We start from the raw sequence: 23,633 nt of genomic DNA on the forward strand, positions 1-23,633 counted from the left end.
TAGGAACGCCATCATCTGCAAGTTTCCCTCCAAGCCACACACCATCCTGACTTGGAACGATATAGCCATTCCTTCACAGTTGCTGGATCAAAATCCTGAAACGCCCTTCCAAACAGCACTGTTGGTGTATCTACACCACAAGGACTGTAGTCGTTTAAGAAGGAAGCTCACAACCACCTTCTCATGGGCAATTAGGGATGGGTAATAAATGCTGGCCTAGCCAGCGACGCCCACATCCCATGAACGAATAAAAAAAAAGAAATAATAGCAAATGGAAATTATTAACTGGGTATTTCAGTTCTGTACAAATTAACCGCTATTAACTTTACTGATTTATTTGTTTAGGATGTAGTTAAACAGGTACATATTTTCCATCCCATTCCTTTACAAAAAATCTTATTTTTTCACCTCCTTCCGAGTTCCCTCATTTATTCACTGACTGAAAAAAAAGGCAGCACAGATTGAGTTTCCTATCAGTCACCTTGCAAGTGAAATTCAGCATTTCACTACGTGGGAAACTGCAAGCGTTCCTGATTCTGAGGAAGTGCGCAGCACTAAGTGTCATCCTTCCTACGAGTTCACCATCCATTACAAAGAAGGTTTTTTTACTGCTCAACTATACCCAATTGGCTGAACTGCTTTTTCAAATGATGAGGATAGGAGCGGTTCAACTTTTGCTTAACCACTCTCTCCCAAATTTTATCTAATGGGGTGAATGTGACTTTGGACAATGGTGTAAAATGCAAGCTGCCAGCTCAACTACCCGTTAACCACTTCCCACAATTTTCATTACAAATGAAGTTAATAGAGTCAAAATTATCCCCAACTGTTTATGACCTTTTAAAATGTAATTTTAGTTATTCTCCCACAAGTATCTCATTAAAATTGCATTCGTAAATCTGTCACAATTCAGCAGTAGATGAAATCAACAAAATTACTTTAAACTAAAAAACTGCAAGCAAATGTATTATGCAAACAAAATATATAGGTTTCTGACTGAAAATATTCAGTTGTTGGCATCATTTATTAGTTTATTATGCAAAAACTATTAACCAACATTTATCCGATAGACAAATATTTTAATGTCATCTTTGGTGTATTGATTTGCACAGCTTTATTAATTTTGTTGACATATTGATTGCAATAAAATACAAAACCATCTTCATTTGAAAGCATTATACTAAGAAAACCATTTTACAATAGACTTACTAAATATATATATTGCAAACACTGAAATGTATAGTTATTACAATTAACATTTATGATACAAAGACTAAAAAGGGACAGCATATATTATGAAGCAGGTTGTAGGTTTTCAATGTTCAACTATTTCAAGACATTTAAATGTAATTTTGTAACAAATTTAAACTTACATAATCTGGTTCAAGGAGAATCTCTTCGGATTGCTCCTCAAGTTCATCTATTTCTGACGGGGAAATGCTGATTTGTCTTAATTCAGCTTCAATTGCTTCTTCAATCAGATTATCTTCATCCATTATTTCCTTTTAAAATATTTTATAGTAGTTGCATATTAACTGTTCTTTAGTAACAAATTTAAACTGGCAGTTACAGCAAAAAAAATGATCACCTGGTCTAACACCACCACTGTTACGAGCTCACAGGACAACAGTCTTGCTTGTACTGTGTCTTTATAGAACTCCCCGCAGAAGGATGCCTGCAGTGAGTGCCTCATGGTAGAGGTCACATGACTACACCAAGCCAGCAGGCACATTAGTACAGTATTGCATTTCTATCCTAAACATCCCCCTTTTCATATAAAAATAATCAAAAAAATTACATATATTATCATTTTTACTATTTATCCGTTTCATGGGATGTGGGCGTCGCTGGCCAGGCCAGCATTTATTGCCCATCCCTAATTGCCCACGAAAAGGTGGTGGTGAGTTGCCTTCTTGAACTGTTGCAGTCCATGTGGGGTAGGTACACCCACAGTGCTGTTAGGAAGGGAGTTCCAGGATTTTGACCCAGCAACAGTTAAGGAATGGCGATATAGTTCCAAGTCAGGATGGTGTGTGACTTGGAGGGGAACTTGCAGTTGGTGTTGTTCCCATGCATCTGCTGCTCTTGTCCTTCTAGGCGGTAGAGGTTGTGGGTTTGGAAGGTGCTGCCTGAATAGCCTTGGTGCTTTGCTGCAGTGCATCTTGTAGATGGTACACACTGCTGCCACTGTGCGTCAGTGGTGGAGGGAGTGAAATGTTTGTGGATGGGGTGCCAATCAAGCTGGCTGCTATGTCCTGGATGGTGTCGAACTTCTTGAGTGTTATTGGAGCTGCACCCGTCCAGGGAAGTGGAGATTATTCCATCACACTCCAGACTTGCGCCTTATAGATGGTGGACAGGCTTTGGCGAGTCAGCTGGTGAGTTATTTGCCGCAGCATTCCGAGCCTCTGGCCTGCTCTTGTAGCCACGGTATTTATATGGCTACTCCAGCTCAGTTTCTGGTCAATGGCATCCCCCAGGATAGTGGGGGATTCAGCGATCGTAATGCCGTCAAATATCAAGAGGAGATGGTTAGATTCTCTCTTGTTGGAGATGATCATTGCCTGGCACGAGTGTTACTTGCCACTTATCAGCCCAAGCCTGGATATTGTCCAGGTCTTTCTACATTTCTACACAGACTGCTTCAGTATCTGAGGAGTCGCAAATGATGCTGAACATTGTGCAATCATCAGCGAACATCCCCACTTCTGACCTTATGATTGAAGGAAGGTCATTGATGTAGCAGCTGAAGATGGTTAGGCCTAGGATACTACCCTGAGGAACTCCTGCAGTGATGTCCTGGAACTGAGATGATTGACCTCCAACAACCACAACCATCTTCTTTTGTGCTAGGTATGATTCCAACCAGCGGAGAGTTTTCCCCGATTCTCATTGACTCCAGTTTTGCTAGGGCTCCTTGATGCCTAACTTGGTCAAATGCTGCCTTGATTTCAAGGGCTGTCAATCTAACCTCACCTCTGGAGTTTAGTTCTTTTGTCCATGTTTGAACCAAGGCAGTAATGACGTCAGGAGCTGAGTGGCCCTGGCGAAACCCAAATTGAGCGTCACTGAGCAGGTTATTGCTAAGCAAGTGCTGCTTGATAGCACTGTCAATGACATCTTCCATCACTTTACTGATGAGTAAGAGTAGACTGATGGGGCGGTAATTTGCGGGTTGGATTTGTCCTGCTTTTTATGCACAGGACATAGCTGGGCAATTTTCTACATTGCCAAATAGATGCCATTGTTGTAGCTGTACTGTTACAACTTGACTAGGGGCGTGGCAAGCTCTGGAGCACAGGTCTTCTGTACTATTGCCAGAATGTTGTCAGGGTCCATAGCCTTTGCAGTATCCAGTGCCTTCAATCGTTTATGATATCACGTGGAGTGAATCGAATTGGCTGAAGACTGGCATCTGTGATGCTGGGGACTTCAGGAGGAGGCCGAGATGGATCATCCACTTGGCACTTCTGGCTGAAGATTGTTGCAAGTGCTTCTGCGTTATCTTTTGCACTGATGTGCTGGGCTCCCCCATCATTGAGCATGGGGATATTTGTGGAGCCACCTCCTCCTGTTAGTTGTTTAATTGTCCACCACCATTCACGGCTGGATGTGGCAGGACTGCAGCTTGGATTTAATCCATTGGTTGTGGGATAGCTTAACTCGGTCTATCGCATACTGCTTATGCAGTTTGGCATGCAAGCAGTCCTGGGTTGTAGCTTCACCAGGTTGACACCTCATTTTGAGGTATGCCTGGTGCTGCTCCTGGCATGCCCTCCTGCACTCTTCATTGAACCAGGGTTGATCACCCAGCTCCATGGTAACGGTAGAGTGGGGGGTATGCCGGGCTGTGAGGTTACAGATTATGGTTGAGTACAATTCTGCCGCTGCTGATGGTCCACAGCGCCTCTTGGATACCCAGTTTTGCATTGATAGATCTGTTCGAAATCTGTCCCATTTAGCACGGTGGTAGTGCCACACAACACAATGGAGGGCATCCCACAACCAATGGATTAGATCCAAGCTCTGCGATTGAAGGCACTGGATACTGCAAAGGCTATGGACCCTTACAACATTCTGGCAATAGTACTGAAGACCTGTGCTCCAGAGCTTGCCACACCCCTAGTCAAGCTGTAACAGTACAGCTATAACAATGGCATCTATTTGGCAATGTAGAAAATTGCCTCAACGTGAAGACAGGACTTCGTCTCTACAAGAACTGTGCGATGGTCACGCCCACCAATATTGTCATGGACAGAAGCATCTGTAGCAGGTAAACTGGTGAGGATGAGGTCAAGTATGTTTTTCCCTCTTGTTGGTTCCTTCACCACCTGCCACAGAGCCAGTCTAGCAGCTATGTCCTTTGGGATACGGCCAGCTCAGTCAGTAGTGGTGCTACCAAGCCACTCTTGGTGATGGACATTGAAGTTCTCCACCCAGAGTACATTCTGTGCCCTTGCCACCCTCAGTGCTTCCTCCAAGTGGTGTTCAACATGGAGGAGTACTGATTCATCAGCTGAGGGGGGAGGACAGTAGGTGGTAATCAGCAGGAGGTTTCCTTGCCCATGTTTGGCCTGAAGCCATGAGACATCATGGGGTCTGGAGTCGATGTTGAGGACTCCCAGGGCAACTCCCCCCTGACTGTATACCACTGTGCCGCCACCTCTGCTGGGTCTGTCCTGCCGGTGGGACAGGACATGCCCAGGGATGGTGATGGTCATGTTTGGGACATTGTCAGGTATGATTCGGTGAGTATGACTATGTCAGGCTGTTGCATGACCAAGCTGTGGGACAGCTCTCCCAACTTTGGCACAAGCCCCCAGATGTTAGTAAGGAGGATTTTGCAGGGTTGACAAGGCTGAGTTTGCAGTGGTCGTTTCCGGTGTCTAGGTCGATGCTGGGTGGTCTGTTCAGTTTCATTCCTTATCAACTTTGTTACGGTTAGGTAGAACTGAGTGGCTTACTAGACCATTTCAGAGGGCATTTTAAGAATTGCTGTGGGTCTGGAGAGTCACATGTAGGTCAGACCAGGTAAGAACAGCAGATTTCCTTCCCTAAAATGACATTAGTGAATCAGATGTATTTTTGCGACAATCGACAATGGTTTCATGCCCATCATTAGAATAGTTTTCTAATTCCATATTTTTTTTTAATAACTGAATTCAAATTCCACCTTCTGCCATGGTGGGATTCCAACCGATGACCCCAGAGGAATACCCTGGGTCTCTGGGTTACTAGTTCAGTGACAATACCACAACATCACTGCCTCCTCACTGTGCATTGCCTAACTTACCCACTATGCACACAATTGTTCTCATGCATTAACAGTTCGTCATTCTTGTCAATCTCTTGCATTGCACAGTCTTTCAATCATGCCAATCTCTTAACGGTGCGTGTGCACATTGCCGTTGGCTGTTTATCTGGGTGATTTTCCTTCTCTGGGAAGTGTCATTCCCATGTTATTTCTTGTTGCTGCGGTAAAAGTTGTTGTTCCATTTCCATTGTTGGGGTGCTGTGGACGTCTGGGACTGATGGTTGATCTGTGGTCTGTGCAAATGGTGAGTGTACATCTTCCTGATCAGCCGCCTGCCGTGATGGTATCTGGTCGTTCACTTCCACTGCGTACCAGCTAGGTGACAACTGCTCTACGCAGGTCCCAAGTTGCTACATGGGCTAACTCTTGTTGTGAGCATTAAAGGTTTGTACCCTGACTGGCTCTCCAATGCTCAATTCTGGTAATGGTTTGGCGGTTTTGTTCAAAATGACATTTGGCTTTCTGCCGTTTCACCTTGATTTTGTCACACACGCTTCTTACTACTTCTGGCTTCAGTAGCCTTTTTTGCAATTGCAAGAGTAGTTTGGGTGCGGCATGACATTAGGCTTTGCACTGGACTACTTTCCATGCCTTCAGTAGGTGTGTTTCTCCACCTGGCGGCTGCCTTATATACATCTGTGCTGGATTTGCTTGATTTCTTTATGATTCCTTTGGCGATTTGCACTGCTGCCTTAACCTTTCCATTTGACCGGGGATAGTGTGGAGATGAAGTAGGGTGTTGAATTTCCTAATCCTTTATAAAGCAGCTGAAGTCTTCACCGTGAACCGAGGGCCATTGACGCTCATCACAATGTCTGGAATGCCGTAACGACCAGTGTGTGCTTTCGGGTATTCTACAATCTCACCAGTAGTTGTTAGTCAGCTGGTCTACCTCCCAGTAGTCAGAATAGTAGTGTACAGTGACACGATAATCAGTTCCTGCGAGAGTGAAGAGTCTACTCCCAGCTTCATCCATGATCTGTCTGGGATGTCATGTGTCATCAGCAGCTCTTTAGCTTACCTATCTTGGTATTCGTTACACACACTGCACTAGCTGATGTGGTCCTTGATTTCATTGCTCATGTTTGGCCAGTAGAGCACTTCTCTTGCCTTCCTCAGACTTGACTGCTGGCTTGCATGGATGCACTTTAGCCTCTCTCCTCTTAACTCCTTCGGGATAATGACTCGATTTCCTTTGTACACAGTGCCATCTTGGGCTGTCAATTCATCTCTGTAAGCCCCCAAATTTCTGTTATGACCAGATGAGGAAGGGGTCTCTGGTTTCCCTCTTGCCCTTTTCCTAGTTTGGCCCTAACAGGGTTTAAATTTTAAAACAATGTTTTTTGCTTCCCCTCAGTGAGTCCTTGGTCACTGTTCTCGAATTGTAATTGTAAAGGAATCAACCAGATAGGTTTTCTCACGTTTAAACAAGAAAGGTGTAAGTTTATTAACCTTAAAACGCTAGCATAGTTAAAACTACTAAAAATATGTGATGCAACCACCCTAGCATGCATACACGTTAAACACACACAAATAGATACAGAGGAGGAGAAAGAATTAAAGGGGGAAGGTTTGAAGTAGTAAATGGAATTCAGTTACTGGTTTTGGGTTGGATGTAAAGTCTTTGATTTAAGTTAAGTCTTGCAGTTCTCGTTGGGGCCCAGTGCACACTTTCAAACTTGTTTTGCTGGAACCAGAAGGCTGCAGGAGTCTTCTCTCTTGAGGCCTAAGTTACTTCCGTGGGTCCCTGGAACTTTGCGCGCGCGAGAGAGAGAGACTTTGCTTCTCTTTGGTCTTCAAAATTGCAGCCTGCCTCAAATCTTTACTATGATGCACAATTCAATCAATTTCCAGCTTGGCCAGTAGGTTAGCCATGTGACTAGCTATTTGTTTGAAACAGCATTGCCTCCGAGGTTTGTGGATTCTTCAAAGCTTACTAGACACACTCGGGGGGTGGGGGGGGTGGGGTTTGTGGGGGGCGGGGGGTGGCAATGGAGTGCTGGCTATGAGACAATGACTCTTAATGTCTTTTGATCATCACTATTGACAGAACCCATCGAGCTAATTGAATCAGGGAGCACTCCCATTGTCTCTCTAGGCAACTGTCTCTTAGAATGCAAATGTGCAGCCATGTTTTCAGCCACTGCCCTGTGGTCTTTTTAAACAAGTTATGTTGAAGGTCTGTAACAATTTTAAGATTTCTGAATGAATGAGAATGAATCAGAAAAATGTACTTTCTCTTCCTTCTACTTTATCATGAAATGTTCTCCCAAATGTTGCATTTCATTCAGCCGGAGGTGGAGGTGTGACGGAAACCACACCTGCCAAATGGAAACATATTCATTTCGACATATGGAACACTATTTGAACTGTTACTGGACCTTGAACATAACTTGTTTAAAAAGACCACAGGGCAGTGGCTGAGAACGTGTTTAAAAAGACCACAGGGCAGTGGCTGAGAACGTGTTTAAAAAGACCACAGGGCAGTGGCTGAGAACATGGCAGCACATTTGCATTCTGAGAGACAGTTGCCGAGAGAGACAGTGGGAGTGCTCCCTAATTCAATTAGCCAGATGGGTTTTGTCAATAGTGATGATCAAAAGACATTGAGAGTCATTGTCTCAAAGCCAGCATTCCACCGCCCCGCTCCCTCTCACCCAAGTGTGCCTTGTAAGCTATGAAGAATCCACAAACCTCATGGGCAATGCTGTTTCAAGCAAAGAGCACATGGCTAACCTGCTGGCCAAGCTAGAAATTGATTGAATTGTGCATCACAGTAAAGTTTTGAGGTAGACTGCAATTTTGAAGACTAAAGAGAAGCAAGATCTCTCTTTCTCTCATGCCTGCAGCGTCCTGGTTCCAGCATAATAAGTTTGAAAGTGTGCACTGGGCCCCAACAAGAACTGCAAGACTTAACTTCAATCAAAGACTTTACATCCAACCCAAAACCAGGAACTAAATTCCATCAACTACTTCAAACCTTCCCCTTTTAATTCTTTTTCTTCCTCTGTATCTATTTGTGTGTTTATCTCATATGTATGCGAGGGTGGTTGCATCACAGATTTTTAGTAGTTTTAACTGAGTTAGAGCTTTAAGGTTAATAAATTTACTCCTTTCTTGTTTAAACCTGAGAAAACCTATCTGGTTGATTCTTTTACAATTAGAGAGCAGTGACCAAGGACTCACTGAGGGGAAGCTAAAAACAGCGTGTTTTAAAAGTTAAACCCTGTTACTGCCAAACCCAGGAAAAGGGTGTGATGGGAGCCTGAGACCCCTTCCTCATCTGTTAGTAACATGAGCATAAGAGGTTGCTGGGATGAGATGTGAGGAGCGAAGGAATTGAAACAGTTCCAATGAATTGAACAATGAGAGCAAAGGCATGGAGGAGTCTGTGGTGCAGTTTTATTCCATTACGAAAAGTTCCTGGAATGTTTTTTTTGCTGCAACAAGTGATATAGTGGATACTACTGTTGGGGGTTAGCCTATTAATCAATCTGTGCTGATGAGAACCCTTGTTGAACAATTGCGACATAATCATTGCAAATATAGCCATTAATTACCAGGAAATATTGTCAGTACAAATTAACACCAACATATCGTCTTTCCAGGATTACTGGAGAAAGGGGCTGAAATCCCCCCAAAACCTGTCTCCCTTCCCCCCCCCCCCCCCCCAATCACTGTTCACAGGGTTTGCTGAGTGATACATTTGAGTTTTAAAAAAATAAACTTTAACATATAAATGTTAAAGAGAAAATGAAGAAGTGGCCACACGCCGTGAGTGGAAGCGGCGAACAGGCGCTTATTCCAGGGATTTCAAGCTGCTTTCAGCGGGTGGAATCGGCTCAGAGACACCGCCACCCCCGGGGGGTTGAAGGTCCCGTCCGCTCCTCCCAACACCCCCATCCCCTGAGACATGAAGGCTTCAGTTTACCTCTCAGGCCCGCCTGCCGCCCCGCTTCAGCCTCCGCTGCCACATCCAGTCACCACAAACCCGTCACCATGGCAGCGCCGCCAGCCCGGCGAAGCGTGGGCAACAACGACGTGCTCGCTCCCGCGCGCCCACTTCCGCGACGGGCGCGCCCCCGCGGCTTGCTACTTTAAAAATTTGCATAAATGGTAATTTCTCAAATTGCCTCGGAATTTCATGGTTTGCTATAATAGCCTTTCCAAAAGTCAAACCAACATTCCTCATCATTTTCAGGTGCCAGTCGACTGGCACTGTCCTTTGCCAACATTGAAGCCCATGGGCAGTAAGGACAGAAAGCAGAAAGTAGTAGTGAAGGACTGTTTTTCCAGACTGGAGGGAAGCAAAACCTTTGACAAGGTCCCACATGGGAGACTTATCAAGAAAGCAAATGCACATGGGATACAGGGTAACTTGATAAGGTGGATTCAAAATTAGCTTAGCTGTAGGAGACAGAGAGGGATGACAGACGGCTGTTTTAGTGACTGGAAGCCAGTGTCCAGTGGCGTACCACAGGGATCTGTGCTGGGTCCCCTATTGTTTGTCATTTATATAAACGACATAGATGACTATGTGGGGGGTAGGATCAGTAAGTTCGCGGATGACACAAAGATTGGCCGAGTGGTTAACAGTGAGGTGGAGTGTCTTAGGTTACAGGAAGATATAGACGGGATGGTCAAATGGGCAGAAAAGTGGCAGATGGAATTTAACCCTGAAAAGTGTGAGGTGATACACTTTGGAAGGAGTAATGTGACACTGAAGTATTCAATGAATGGCCTGACACTGGGAAGTTCGGAGGAACAAAGGGACCTTGGCGTGTTTGTCCATAGATCTCTGAAGGCAGAAGGGCAGGTTAATAGAACTTTGGTAAGGACACAGCTGGAGTACTGTGTGCAATTCTGGTCGCCACATTATCGGAAGGATGTGATTGCATTGGAGGGGGTGCAGAGACGATTCACCAGGATGTTGCCTGGGATGGAACATTTAAGCTATGAAGAGAGGTTGGATAGGCTTGGGTTATTTTCGCTGGAGCAGAGAAGACTGAGGGGTGACCTGATCGAGGTGTACAAGATTATGAGGGGCGTGGACAGGGTGCATAGGGAGCAGCTGTTCCCCTTAGTTGAAGGGTCAGTTACGAGGGGTCACAAGTTTAAGGTGAGGGGCGGGAGGTTTAAGGGGGATTTGAGGAAGAACTTTTTTACCCAGAGGGTGGTGACGGTCTGGAATGCCCTGCCTGGGAGGGTGGTAGAGGCGGGTTGCCTCACATCCTTTAAAAAGTACCAGGATGAGCACTTGGCACGTCATAACATTCAAGGCTATGGGCCAAGTGCTGGCAAATGGGATTAGGTAGACAGGTCAGGTGTCTTTAATGCATCGGTGCAGACTCGATGGGCCAAAGGGCCTCTTCTGCACTGTATTATTCTGTGATTCTGTGTACATGGGACCCTCAGGGGTTGGCATTAGAACATTGCTTTCTTTGTATATACTAATGACCTTGACTTAAGTATATAGGGCATAATTTCAAAGTTTGCAGATGTCACGAAACTCAAAAATGAGGTAAACAATGAGGAGGATAGTAACAGACTTCAGGAGGAGCTTGATTGGTAAAATGGGCAGGCATGTGACAAATGAAATTTAACACAGAGAAGTGTGGAGTAATTTTGTTTTGATGAGGAGAGGCAATACAAACTAAATGGTATAATTTTATTTATGGGAGTGCAAAAATAGTCTTTGAAGGTGGCAGGCCAAGTTGAGAAGGCTGCTAAAAAGGCATACAAGATCCTTGGCTTTATAAATAAAAGCATAGAGTACAAAAGCAAGGAAGTTATGCTAAACCTTTATAAAACACTCGTTTGTGCAAACCTCAAACTTCCCCAAAAATCACATATTTATTGGGATGCCCATTCCCAATGTATTACAAGCTGATAGTGAAGAAACCTTAAACCCCTTGGGCAGCACATAACTATCTCAGACCTACTTCAAGCAAAAGGGGCTGTTTAAATCAGCACTACTACAAAGGAAAGACAACAGAAACAATTTTAACATTTCTGAATAAATGAGAATAAATGAGAGGAATGCATGTGTGCTTTCCTGTATTTTCTCTTCCTTCTAATTTATAATGAAATGCTCCCCTAATGTCACATTTCATTCAGCGAGAGGTGGAGGTGTGATGGATACCAAACCTGCCAAATGGAAACATATTAATTTTGTCATATGGGACACTAATTGAACCTTTTTGTTTACTGGACATTGCACATAACTGGTTTAAAAAGACCACAGAGTTGAACAGCTGAAAACATGGTTGCACATTTGCATTCTGAGAGATATTGAATAGAGAGACAACGGGAGTGTTCACTGATTTAAGTCTGGGAAATCATGATACTCAACATTCTTTGTGTAAAAGCCTGAACTTCACACCCCACCGAGTGTGACTGGAGAACTTAGAGAATCAACAACCCTCATAGAAGATGCTTTTTTAAATAAAGAGATGGTCACATGACTTATCTGCTGGCCAGACTGGAGACTGTTTGATTTTTGCCTCACAGTAAGGTGTTTTTTTAGGAGTCTGCAAGTTGAGAACCAAGGAGGAAGGTCTCCACTCTCTCTATCTCTGTCTCCAGCAAAGTCCCAGGAAAACCATGGTGGCAGTGTAAGCCTCAAGACTACAGGACCTTACAGGCGACCACCGAGAAGACAATTGAAACCTCTCATCAGCCTTCTGGTACCACAGAAGCAAGTCTGAAAGTGTGCACTGGGCCCCAGCGAGAACTCCAAGACTGCAATTTCAACCAAGGAATTTACAGCAAAACAAAAGACAACAACTGAATTCCATTTACTGCCAACCCTACTTCAACCCCCCCTTAATTCTTTCTCCCCCTCTGCATCTATTTGTGTGTGTGTTTATCTCATATGCATGCTAGCATGTTGCGTCGCATATTTTAATAATTTCAACCGTGTTAGAGTGATAAGGCTAATAAACTTACATCTTTCTTGTTTAAACCTAAGCAAATCTATCTGGTTGGTTCATTTGCAATTACAATTAGAGAGCAGTGAGCAAGGCCTCACTGAGGTATTAAGCTAAAAATACCGGGGTTTAAAAGATAAACCTTGTTACAGCCAAACCAGGAAAAGGGCAAGAGGGGAGCCTGATATCTCTTCTTCACCCGGTCACAACAATATGTATTAATACATAGAGAAGATGTGCTGTTACTCTGAAAATGTAAAACAAGAGTTCAGTGCAGTTCAGATCTCTTGATTTAGTTGTCATCTGAATGCTTTCCATGTGTTACACTCTAACTTGTATGTTAAATGACCCTTGTTGCCTTGATCTGAGGATTTTCAGCAGTCTCTATAATTCCTGGACAGCAAGAAACAGCCACTCTGTACTAACAGTACCATGATGTCTCCTGAGGCAGATTCATGCTGCAGCAGATGGAATCTATGAAGCAAATAGAGAATATGGAGATGTAATTATTTACAAAAATGAAAAACTGAAAAGGAAATATTTTTGTAAAGTCTCCCTTCATTTTGAAAAATACTAGTGGATGTTTCAAACTATGCAGAGTATAGATTTATTTATTTATTTATAAAGATCGTCCTATTGCAATACCATAATACATTGCTTTTATGCATGGTGTAAGTTCATGTTAAAATAAATGTACAATTTTGTTCAACACATTGTTCAATGAAATGAGGTTCCTAAACCAAGTAAATATGCAGCTTAAAACTGAAATATGCAAAGTTGTGACTTTACAAAGAGTTAGTACAGGATTCTTAAGTGTATTCATTTATAATAAAAGCAAAATTCTTCGGATGCTGGAAATCTGAAATAAAAACAAGAAATGCTGGAACCACTCAGCAGGTCTGGCAGCATCTGTGGAAAGAGAAGCAGAGTTAACGTTTCGAAGAAGGGTCAGTGACCCGAAACGTTAACTCTGCTTCTCTTTCCACAGAAGCTGCCAGACCTGCTATGTGGTTCCAGCATTTCTTATATTCATTTATAATCATTGGTTAGTTTCACAATTGTAAACTTTGCATTAATGTAGCTGCATGGTAAAAAAAACCTAAAAAATTCTAGGTCCATTCTGTATTTCCTTAAGATACAGAATGCAAGTGAACAGTTGGAACACACCTCAATAGAACATGTACTAATTGAGCTACTACAAGTAACTTGTCAATTTGAGGAGATTAATTTGGGTCAGAAATCCCCTCCCATCCATACTTTACAGGCATGTTTGCATAATTTAGTTTAGTCACAGCTGCGTTGCACAAAAGCTGTTTTGAACAGCTTGTTATGGACTTTATTTTTTCATGAATATGGTTAAAGGGGTAATAAAAGTTAATCAATAATCATCTAACTTATTTGGATTTGCATTCAAAAAACAAGCCTGCACTTTGGATTCTTGATCTTTAAAGCAAGGTATATTTATTGTGTCTCTGCAGATCGTCTAAAAGAAACTGATATTTCAGATTTAGAAATAAAAACGATAAAGTAGAACTATAGTAGCAGACTATTAGGACAATCTTCTAAATCGAAGCATATTAGTTTATGTTAACAACAGCAGATTAATATTAATTAAAGAGCACTAGGTAAGTGAGTTTCATTTTATTTTAACATTTTACCTTGGAAGGGGGACTGATTGAGTTTGAAAAAAAAGCTTAACTGAAGCCATAATAAGTTTGAGTTAATATCAATCGTCAGTTATTATGCTGTAATTAAGTACATATTTTGGGCTTCAGTTTTAAACCTATCTGGTAACATTGAACTTGAAGATAATGGTGCCATACTTCAAAGGAATTTTATTCATAAATTATTCAAGGTTTCGGAAACAACATGCTTCAAATGTATATTTGAAATCGCACTTAGTTTTGAAAACTGTAACCTTTTTTACATATGTAAAACAGTAACGGGAGAAGTCCATGTACCATTGCAGTTTTTATGTGTATCTAAACATAGGAACAGGAGTAAGCCATTTAACCCATAAACTTGCTAAAATCCAAATCAAAAATTACCCATGCGAAAAATAAGTTTGATTTCCATGTTGGTACCACAGTAGTGTAGATTTGAAAGTTCTAGAAATAATTTATACATGGATATTATCAGAAACAGCCATTCACTGTGTCATTGGATTCATTTGGAACTTCAATCCAAATCCTCCCACTATGCTAATATCTAGATTTATGCCAGACTTAATGTTGGTTATGGTTAAAGGATGCTTTTGACAGAAAATTATACACATTAAAAATTTAAGAACCGAATGAAATAAGGAAAAAACTGAAAAGATTGCCAGAACTGTAACGTGATTTTTGATAAAGTTGAAAACCTCAGCACAGTACATCAAAATATTTTTGTACTTCCTCTTTCTTTAACTATGACTCAATCTATCAGTTCAATAAAATGTTTTAATGATTTTCCTCAACCTCTTTACTGCAGATCATGGTCGGGAATTTTCTTGGAACTGCTTCCACTGTGCCATTCTAATCAAGTATCTACTGCACTCCCGGCAAAGTTACATCAGCAGAGAAGAAGCAGCTCTTAGGAAATTCCCAGCCCATGAGTTTCTTCTTCTTTGGCATCCTTGTCTCGAGAGACAATGGGTAAGCGCCTGGAGGTGGTTTCTACAACATTTATTAAGAATCTGATATCTGCACATTCTTTTTGTCTATGAAACCTTACTTCCTGTTGTCATGTTTTAGGTGATGGTTATCTATTATAAACTCCAATGTCCACATTTGTAATTGAAACTGTCTATGTAAATTTCTAAACTACTATTACACCTTCCCACCAATGGGGGCACTGTTCTGAAATGGAAACAGAAAATGCTGGAAATACTCAACAGGTCAGGTGGCATCTGTGGAGAGAAAAACAGAGTTAATGGGCTGAATTTTACGCCTCCCCCAAAGAGGTGGCGGGTGGGGAGTGTAAAATGGAGCGGGAGATTCACTGCTCCCAGTGGCACTGCTGGGACTAAGAGCTGCTGGCCCGCTGATTGTCTGGCAGCTGTATTAGGCGGGACTTCCTGCCTCGAGTGGGTAGAGTTCATGTCTCAAAGCAATTCAAGGTTGGGGACCCGCATAATACGGGTTGGATCCCCAGGCCGGGCCGAAGCGGGTTCACCCCCGACTTTTCAGTCCGTGGATGGCTTCCGTCCGCCAAGGGTAAAATCCCGGCCAATGTTTCAGGCCTGTGACCTTTCATCAGAACTGGGAAAACTTCGAAATGTAATAGGTTTTGAGAAAGTGAAAGCGGTAGGGTGGGAAAAAAACCCAAAAAGGAAGGTCTGTGATAGGGTGGATGGCAGGATAGATTAAGCGACAAAAGGTTTCATAGTACAAGGCCAAAGGGACTAGTAAAGGGACAAGTAAAGAACCAAAAGATGTGTCCAGAGGAGGTGTGAATGGCAGGATCCTGAATAGCTGTTGTCTGAAATCAAAGAAGGGAAAATGAAAGGTGCAAGGAGGACAAAGGTACACAGAAGAGAAGAAGACTGACTAGGAAGTACATTTGTACTACAGTCTATAGACCATGGTGCTTCCTTGAGCATGCATCAGAAGAGATGTGTTAAAAGTGACAATGGTTCAATAAAGAGAAATTGAAAGAATACGGTGTTCAGTTGCAAATTGGCCTTCAGGGGTTATGGGCTTTTTGGCTTTTGAGAGATTTGGAGTGCAACCTCTTGGTGCCTACAGGATCTAACTCATAGCATCAGGTCTGCCCTTCTATGTACACTCATATCTGGGACCCAACTCAAGTGGTGTGGCTAGAATCTACCTTAATAATGTTGTCTTCTCTCCTGATGTTAGCTCATATGATTTTCTAGCCAGCCGCCTGTTCATGCAGATGTTAGCATACAGGGCCAGACTTCCCATCCATCTAAAGTGGCAACACAGTCTGTTGAAGAGTATCCCCAGTAGTGATACGCTGTGAGCTGACAGCATTCTTGATTCCAGGGGGCTCATAATAGCCCAGCACAGCCAAATACCACCTGCATCTCTGCCCTTAGGTAGCACCTTGGTGCAGCATTTTTGTAATTAATTCTTGAGATGTGAGCATCACTAGCAAGGCCAACATTTATTGCCCATCACTAATTGCCCCTGAGAAGGTGCTGGTGAGCCGCCTTTTTGAACCGCTGCAGCCCATGTTGTGCAGGTACACCAACAGTGCTGTTAGGGAGGGAGTTCCAGGATTTTGTGTAGGAATGGCGATATATTTCCAAGTCAGGATGGTGTGTGACTTGGAGGGGAACTTGCTGGTGGTAGTGTTCCCGTAGGTCCACTGCCCTTGTGCTTCTACATGATAGAGGTTGTGGGTTTAGAAGGTGCTGGCGAAGGAGCCTTGGCGAGTTGCTGCAGTGCATCTTGTAGATGGTACACACTGCTGCCACTGTGCACTGGTGGTGGAGGGAGTGAATGTTTAAGGTGCTGGGTGGGATGCTGATCAAGCGGACTGCTTTGCCCTGGTGGGTGTCGAGCTTCTTGAGTGCTGCTGGAGCTTCCCTCATCCTGGCAGAATTCCCAGTTTCTGAACTGCTCTTGTAGCCACAGTATTTATATGACTGGCCAGTTAGGTTTCTGATCAATGGTGACCTCCAGCATGTTAATAGTGGGGGATTCAGCAATGGTAATGCCATTGAATGTCACGGGGAGATTGTTAGATTCTCTCTTGTTTGAGATGGTCATTGCCTGGCACTTGTGTGGCGCAGAGGGCGGCACAGTGGTGCAGTGGTTAGCACTGCAGCCTCACAGCTCCAGCGACCTGGGTTCAATTCTGGGTACTGCCTGTGTGGAGTTTGCAAGTTCTCCCTGTGTCTGCGTGGGTTTCCTCCGGGTGCTCCGGTTTCCTCCCACATGCCAAAGACTTGCTGGTTGATAGGTTAATTGGCCATTATAAATTGCCCCGAGTATAGGTAGGTGGTAGGGAAATATAGGGACACGTGGGGATGTGGTAGGAATATGGAATTAGTGTAGGATTAGTATAAATGGGTGGTTGATGGTCGGCAAAGACTCAGTGGGCCGAAGGGCCTGTTTCAGTGCTGTATCTCTAAACTAAACTAAAAATGTTGCTTTCCACTTATCAGCCCAAGCCTGAACGTTGTCCAGGTCTCAGTGTATGCAGGCACAGACTGATTCAGTATCTGAGGAGCTGCGAATGGTACTGAACACTGTGCAATCATTAGCAAACATCCCCACTGCTCATCTTATGTTGAAGAGAAGGTCAATGATGAAGCAACTTACTCTGCTTCACCTGAAATCAAAGGCCTTGTATTAGTTAAGGGTATTGAGAGATGCGGAACAAAAGCAAAGTTGTGATACAAGATCAGCCATGATCTAATTGAATGGCAAATCAAGCTTGACGGGCTAAATGGCCTAGTCCTGTACCTGTGTAACCATATTGCTATGTTCTTATGCTTACTTACCTACAGGGGCAGTTTGAAAACCTGGAAAGTACAAATAGTGAGGAAAATGAAAAGGGATGTGAAGATACAAGTCCTCAAATACTTCCTGAACCTTTTTAATGGAATCTTTTTTGTAAGTATATTGTTTATTGCATTCACAGCTTTCAGAGAATATTTGCAGACAAGCTCCTTGAAGCATTACAGGTTGTGAAAATTGTATCAAAGATATAAAGATATAATGACATCGATATTTATGGGGAAGAGAGGGAGGGAGGGTAGGGTGGGCATAGCGTCCAGGAAACCTGGAAATATGGCTAATTTAGAGGTTCCACTGAATTTAACAGTAGAACCTCATTTAAATATTTTGCCTTCATTTCCCAGTAGCCAGCCAGCCAGCCAGCCAACTAGACTGAGAGGCTGGCTGGCTGCTGTATAAGAAGGCCTGTGCTGGAAGGCTGCAGCCAGGGATCAGAGAGAAGGGAGGGAGGAATCATAGAGGTCGAGGGGGAGATCATGGAGGCCTTAGGGAGATTGGACGTTCGGGGTAAGATTGGAAAGGCCAGTGGTGGCAGGGATATCAGAGGCTGGAGAGAGATTAGAATTGCCCTGATCCAAACACAGCAGGAGGGCTGATCATAGGAGGATCTAATTGCGTGAGGGAAGCGTGTTAGCTTTGGGGGCTTGGGTAAGCACTTCTGCTCCTTCTGACCCACAAGCAATGCTATAAAGTCAGTTACCTGATGGATCCAGCTGTTCAGCGATCAATTTCCTGAGCCCTGGGAAACATTTAAATTTAAAACAGTGGTCAAATTTGTGACACACAAATTTAAAAAAAATTAAAATAATGAACATGCCTATGACACTATGCTCCCTTTCGATGGGACTTACATTATTGAACTTCACTTGTTCTATTTGTAAAATATAAAGCTGTAAAATAAGATTACGACAAAGACACCAGCAATACTAGGGCACCTTTAACAAATGTGCCCTGGTGCATTACAAAACAAAACTGGGGATGGGGATGGGGGAAGATAAATAAAATAAATATATAAAGAATTGGATACTAAACAATGGTGGCAAAGTTAAGAGAGGTGACTGAAAGCGTGGTTACAACAATGGGTTTTGAGAAGTGGAAAGGCAGAGGAGTCTAGCGAGCAAGTGCTTGAAAATTGAAGTAAGGAGTTTAAGATAAAGTTTATGAGGGGAGTGATGGGAGGCTGGCAGCTTAACTTTCTATTTGTGTTATTATTCAGCACGTCACACTCCACATATTATTAAGCATCAGTCAATTGTCACTTCCAAATTCTTTGGTTTTTAATGTTCTTGTTATTTTTTCACCCTGAAGTTGTTGATTACTTGCTAGAATATGACTCTATCTATCTTATTCACATACGAGTCTAAACAGTAAGCATTGGCAGGTCATTTAACCACAGCTGGACATTACTGTTGAGTCTGATCCTACCTTTACACAAGTTCCACACAATGCACTTTTTGCAAGGGTAGCTGAATAGCAGTCAGGGTGAGGCGGCCCTGCATTAATTTCACCTCTCCAGTGCAAGGCTACTGAAACCAATTGTATGACCCTCTTGCTGACTTGAGTGAGATGATCTCACTCAGCGGAGACTCAAGATTAATTAGATCTAAATGGCTCAGCTACTTATTTCTTCATTCCTTTCAGGTTTATTCTCACCTATATGGCATTCCTAAGATTTACTTACATTAAACCAATCCAACTGCTGAACATCTGCATAACTTTAGCTATTATAACATTTCACACAATGTTTAGTCAAAGTCAAGTTTGGAAGATTTGCTTTTAATCTTTTCATTTCAATAATTCATAAAAAGCAGATTTTCAGATGGCGGTTCAAGAAGTTGAGGCCAATGTATAATCATTTCGCCATTTCTTCCCAGCTCATATAATCTCAGTTTTACAATTCTCTTTATTGTCTTTTGTCAGGGGATAAGCACCAAACTAATTTCTAAATAAAATCATTAAATTTTTGCTTGAACAGACCTGTCCCAGAATACATATAAACATCTAGCCAACAGCCATCCATATAATTACTTCTCTAATTCTGGAGGTATTCACTTCGTGAGATTTAAGAACAACATAAGAAATAGGAACATACGAACATATGAACATATGAATTAGAAGCAGGAGTAGGCCACTCGGCCCCTCAAACCAGCTCAGCCATTCAACAAGATCATGGTGGATCTAATTGTAACCTCAACTCCACATTCCCGACTACCCCCAATAATCTTTCACCCCCTTGCTTATCAAGAATCTATCTACCCTTGCCTTAAAAATATTCAAAGGCTTTGCTTCCACCACCTTTTGAGGAAGAGTTCCAAAGACTCATGACCTTCTGAGAGAAAGAATTTCTCCTCACCTCTGTCTTTAATGGGCGACCCCTTATTTTGAAACAGTGACCCCGAGTTCAAGATTCTCCCACCAGAGGAAACATCCTTTCCACATCCACCCTGTCAAGACCCCTCAGAATCGTATATGTTTCAATCAAGCCACCTCTTACTCTTCTAAACTCCAGCGGATACAAGCTTAGCCTGTCCAAATTTTCCTGATAAGACAACCCTCCCATTCCAGATATTAGTCTAGTAAAACTTCTCCGAACTGCTTCCAACACATTTACATCCTTCCTTAAATAAAGAGACCAATACTGCACACAGTACTCCAGATGTGGTCTCACCAGTGCCCTAAATAACTGAAGCATAACCTCCCTGCTTCTGTATTTTGTATTCAATTCCCCTTGCAATAAATGACAACATTATATTACCTTTCCTAATTACTTGCTGTACCTGCATACTAACCTTTCACAATTCATGCACGAGGACACCCAGATCCCTTTTCATCTTAGAGCTCTGCAATCTCTCATCATTGAGATAATATGCTTCTTTTTAATTCTTCCTGCCAAAATAGACAATTTCACATTTTCTCACATTATGCTCCATTTGCCAGACCTTTGCCCAGTCACTAACCTATCAATATCCCTTTGTAGCCTACTTATGTCCTCTTCACAACTTACTTTCCTACCTATTTTTGTGTCATCAGTAAATTTAGCAACCATACCTTCAGTCCCTTCATCCAAGTCATTTATATGAATTGGAAAAAATTGAGGCCCCTGCACTGATCCTGTGGCATTCCATTCATTACATCTTGCCAACCAGAAAATTATCCATTTATGCCTACTCCATGTTTCCTGTTAGCTAGCCAATCTTCTATCCAGGACAAAATGTTACCCCCTACACCATGAGCTTTTATTTTCCACAATAACCTTTCATGTAGCAACTTATCAAATACCTTCTGGAAATCTTACAGTACATCCACCAGTTCCCCTTTATCCACAGCACATTACTTCTTCAAAGAACTCCAATATATTGGTTAGACATGATTTCCCTTTCACAAAACCATGTTGACTTTGCCTAATTACCTTGAATTTTTCTAAGTGCCCTGCTATAACGTCTTTAATAATAGCTTCTAACATTTTCCCTATGACAGATGTTAAGCTAGCTGGCCTGTAGTTTCCTGCTTTCTGTCTCCCTCCCTTTTTGAATAAAGGAGTTACATTGACTATTTTCCAATCTAATGGAACCTTCTCTAAATCTAGGGAATTTTGGAAAATTAAAACCAGCGCATCAAGTAACTCACTCGCCATTTCTTTTAAGACCCTAGGATGAAGTCCATCAGGACCCGGGGACTTATCAGCCCGCAGCTCCAACAATTTTCTCAGTACCACTTCCCTGGTGACTGTAATTTTCTTGAGTTCCTCCCTCCCTTCCACTTCCTGATTTACAGTTGTTTCTGGGATGTTACTTGTATTCTCTATGGTGAAGACAGATGCAAAATATCTGTTCAATTGATCTGCCATCTCTTTATTTTCTCTTATTAATTCCCCAGACTCACTTTCTATAGGACCAACGCTCACTTTGTTAACTCTTTTCTTTTTAAAATATCTGTAGAATCTCTTCCTGTTTTTATATTTCTGGCTAGCTTTCTCTCGTACTCTAAGTTCTCCTTCCTTATTAATCTTTTAATTATTCTTTGTTGCTTTTTATATTCTGTCCAATCTTCTGACCTGCCTCCCATCTTTGCACAACTATATGCTTTTTCTTTAAATTCGATGCTATCTTTAACTGTTTTCAGTTAACCACGGATGGTGGGTCCTACCCTTGGAATATTTCTTCCTCGTTGGAATGTATCTATTCTATATATTCTGAAATATCCCCTTAAATGTCTGCCACTTTATCTCTATTGACCTATCTTGTAACCTACTTTGCCAGTTCATTTTTGCTAGCTCTGCTTTCATGCCCTCATATTGAGCCTGCTCCATCATTCAACAAGACCATACCTGATCTACTACCTCAATTCCACCTTCCCGCATTACTCCCAGATCCCTTTATTCCCTAGTATCAAAAATCTACCAATCACTATCTTGAATATATTCAAAGATTGAACATCCACAGTCCTCTGAGGTAGAGAATTCTAAAGATCCACCACCCTTTGAGTGAAGAAATTTCTCCTCATCTCAGTCCTAAATGACCAACCCACTTAACTTTGAGACTGTGATCTTCTAGTTCTAGACTCCCCAGTCAGAGGAAACATTCTCCCAGCATCTACCCTATCAAACCTCTTAAGAATTTTATATATTTCAATGAGATCCCCCCCTCATTTTTCTAAATTGGAGGAAACATAAGCCCAGACTTGTATTGATTACTCAATTTCTCCTCATAGGACAATCCCCTCATCCCAATAATCAGTCTAGTGAACCTTCATAGCACGAACAGGGCAAAGACAGAATCCATTTGTTTGTGCTGAGAAGCCAAAATGGTTTAATCACGCTCCTAGGGATATTCTATAGGCCTCCTAGAGGAGAGAACTAGAGGATCAAATTTGCAGGGAAATCACGTAAGAACAAGAGAATGATGATATTAGGGGACTTTAATTACCTAAATATCGATTGGGATAATTCTGGAGTAGAGGGGAAGGAGGGGGAAGAATTTCTGGATTGTATTCAGGAGAGCTTTCTTGATCGGTATGTTCTCAGCCCAACTAGAAAGGAGGCATTGCTGGATCTGGTGCTGGGAAACGAGGTGTGCCAAGTGGATCAAGTGTCTGTGGGGGACCACTTGGGTAAGAGTGATCATTGTATCATAAGGTTTAGACTCATAATGCAGAAAAGCAAGGAACAATACAAAGTAGAACGATTAGATTGGAAGGGGGATAATTTCAATGTGATGAGAAGTGAGCTAGCCAGGATAAAATAGAACGAAAGACTGACAGGAAAAATTGTAATGGAACAGTGGGTTATCTTTAAAGAAGAGATGCTTCAGGTACAAGGATGGAAGGTAGGGGAACCAAAAACTGGGCTCCTCGGACGACGAGGGAGATAGAGATTATGATGGAAAAAAAGGGTATGACGCATGCCAGGTGAATTCTTCAAGTGAGAACCAGGCCAAATACAATAAGGTGAGAGGGGAGGTGAAGAGGAAAATAAGACTGGCAAATAGAGAACATGAGAATAGAATGGCAGTCAACATAAAAGGGAACCCAAAAATCTTCTACCAATGTAAATAGTAAGCAGGTAGTAAGAGGTGGAGTCGGTAATATATGTCTAGAGGCACAGGACAGGTCTAGAATATCTAATGAGTACATTGTATTGGTGTTTACCAAGAAAGTGGAATCTGACAAAATATCGGTAGAAGTGGGGAGGAGGCAAAAAATTGAGAGTGAGGAGGTACTGGAAAGGCTGGCTATGCTTAGGTTAGATTAGTCACCTGGTCCAGATGACTTGCATCCCAGGTTGCTAGAGGAAATTGGGGTGGAGATAGTGGAAGGGCTTGCCATAATCTTCCAATCTTCCCTATATCGGGGGAGGTGCCAGAGGATTGGAGAGTGGCAAATGTGACACCCTTATTCAAGAAAGTGTGTGAGGACAGTCCTAGC

General features: G+C 42.5%; 2 protein-coding genes across 8 annotated transcripts in view; one reads left to right on the forward strand and one right to left on the reverse strand.

Moving 5' to 3' along the window:
• The window catches only part of lrriq1 (leucine-rich repeats and IQ motif containing 1), a 213,534-nt gene extending 204,185 nt beyond the window's left edge, over positions 1-9,349 (reverse strand). For 3 of the 4 annotated variants that reach the window (XM_068050441.1, XM_068050440.1, XM_068050439.1), the window contains exons 1-2: positions 9,246-9,349; positions 1,374-1,502 (exon numbers count right to left, since the gene is read on the reverse strand). In XM_068050441.1, coding sequence (XP_067906542.1) covers positions 1,374-1,496 — 123 coding nt within the window. In that variant the 5' untranslated portion in view covers positions 1,497-1,502; positions 9,246-9,349. The remainder of the gene's footprint in view (positions 1-1,373; positions 1,503-9,245) is intronic. The other variant, XM_068050442.1, reaches the window with a different exon arrangement.
• Positions 9,350-13,624: 4,275 nt separating this feature from the next.
• Positions 13,625-23,633, forward strand: part of LOC137379826 (CD82 antigen-like) — a 38,562-nt gene continuing 28,553 nt past the window's right edge. For 2 of the 4 annotated variants that reach the window (XM_068051202.1, XM_068051205.1), the window contains exons 1-2: positions 14,717-14,876; positions 17,702-17,807. In XM_068051202.1, the coding sequence (XP_067907303.1) occupies positions 14,833-14,876; positions 17,702-17,807 (150 nt within the window). In that variant the 5' untranslated portion in view covers positions 14,717-14,832. Of the gene's footprint in view, positions 13,869-14,716; positions 14,877-17,701; positions 17,808-23,633 lie in introns of those variants that run through there. The other 2 variants (XM_068051204.1, XM_068051203.1) reach the window with 2 other exon arrangements.

The sequence above is a fragment of the Heterodontus francisci genome, chromosome 18, assembly GCF_036365525.1.
Source record: "Heterodontus francisci isolate sHetFra1 chromosome 18, sHetFra1.hap1, whole genome shotgun sequence".
NCBI classification, from domain to species: domain Eukaryota; kingdom Metazoa; phylum Chordata; class Chondrichthyes; order Heterodontiformes; family Heterodontidae; genus Heterodontus; species Heterodontus francisci.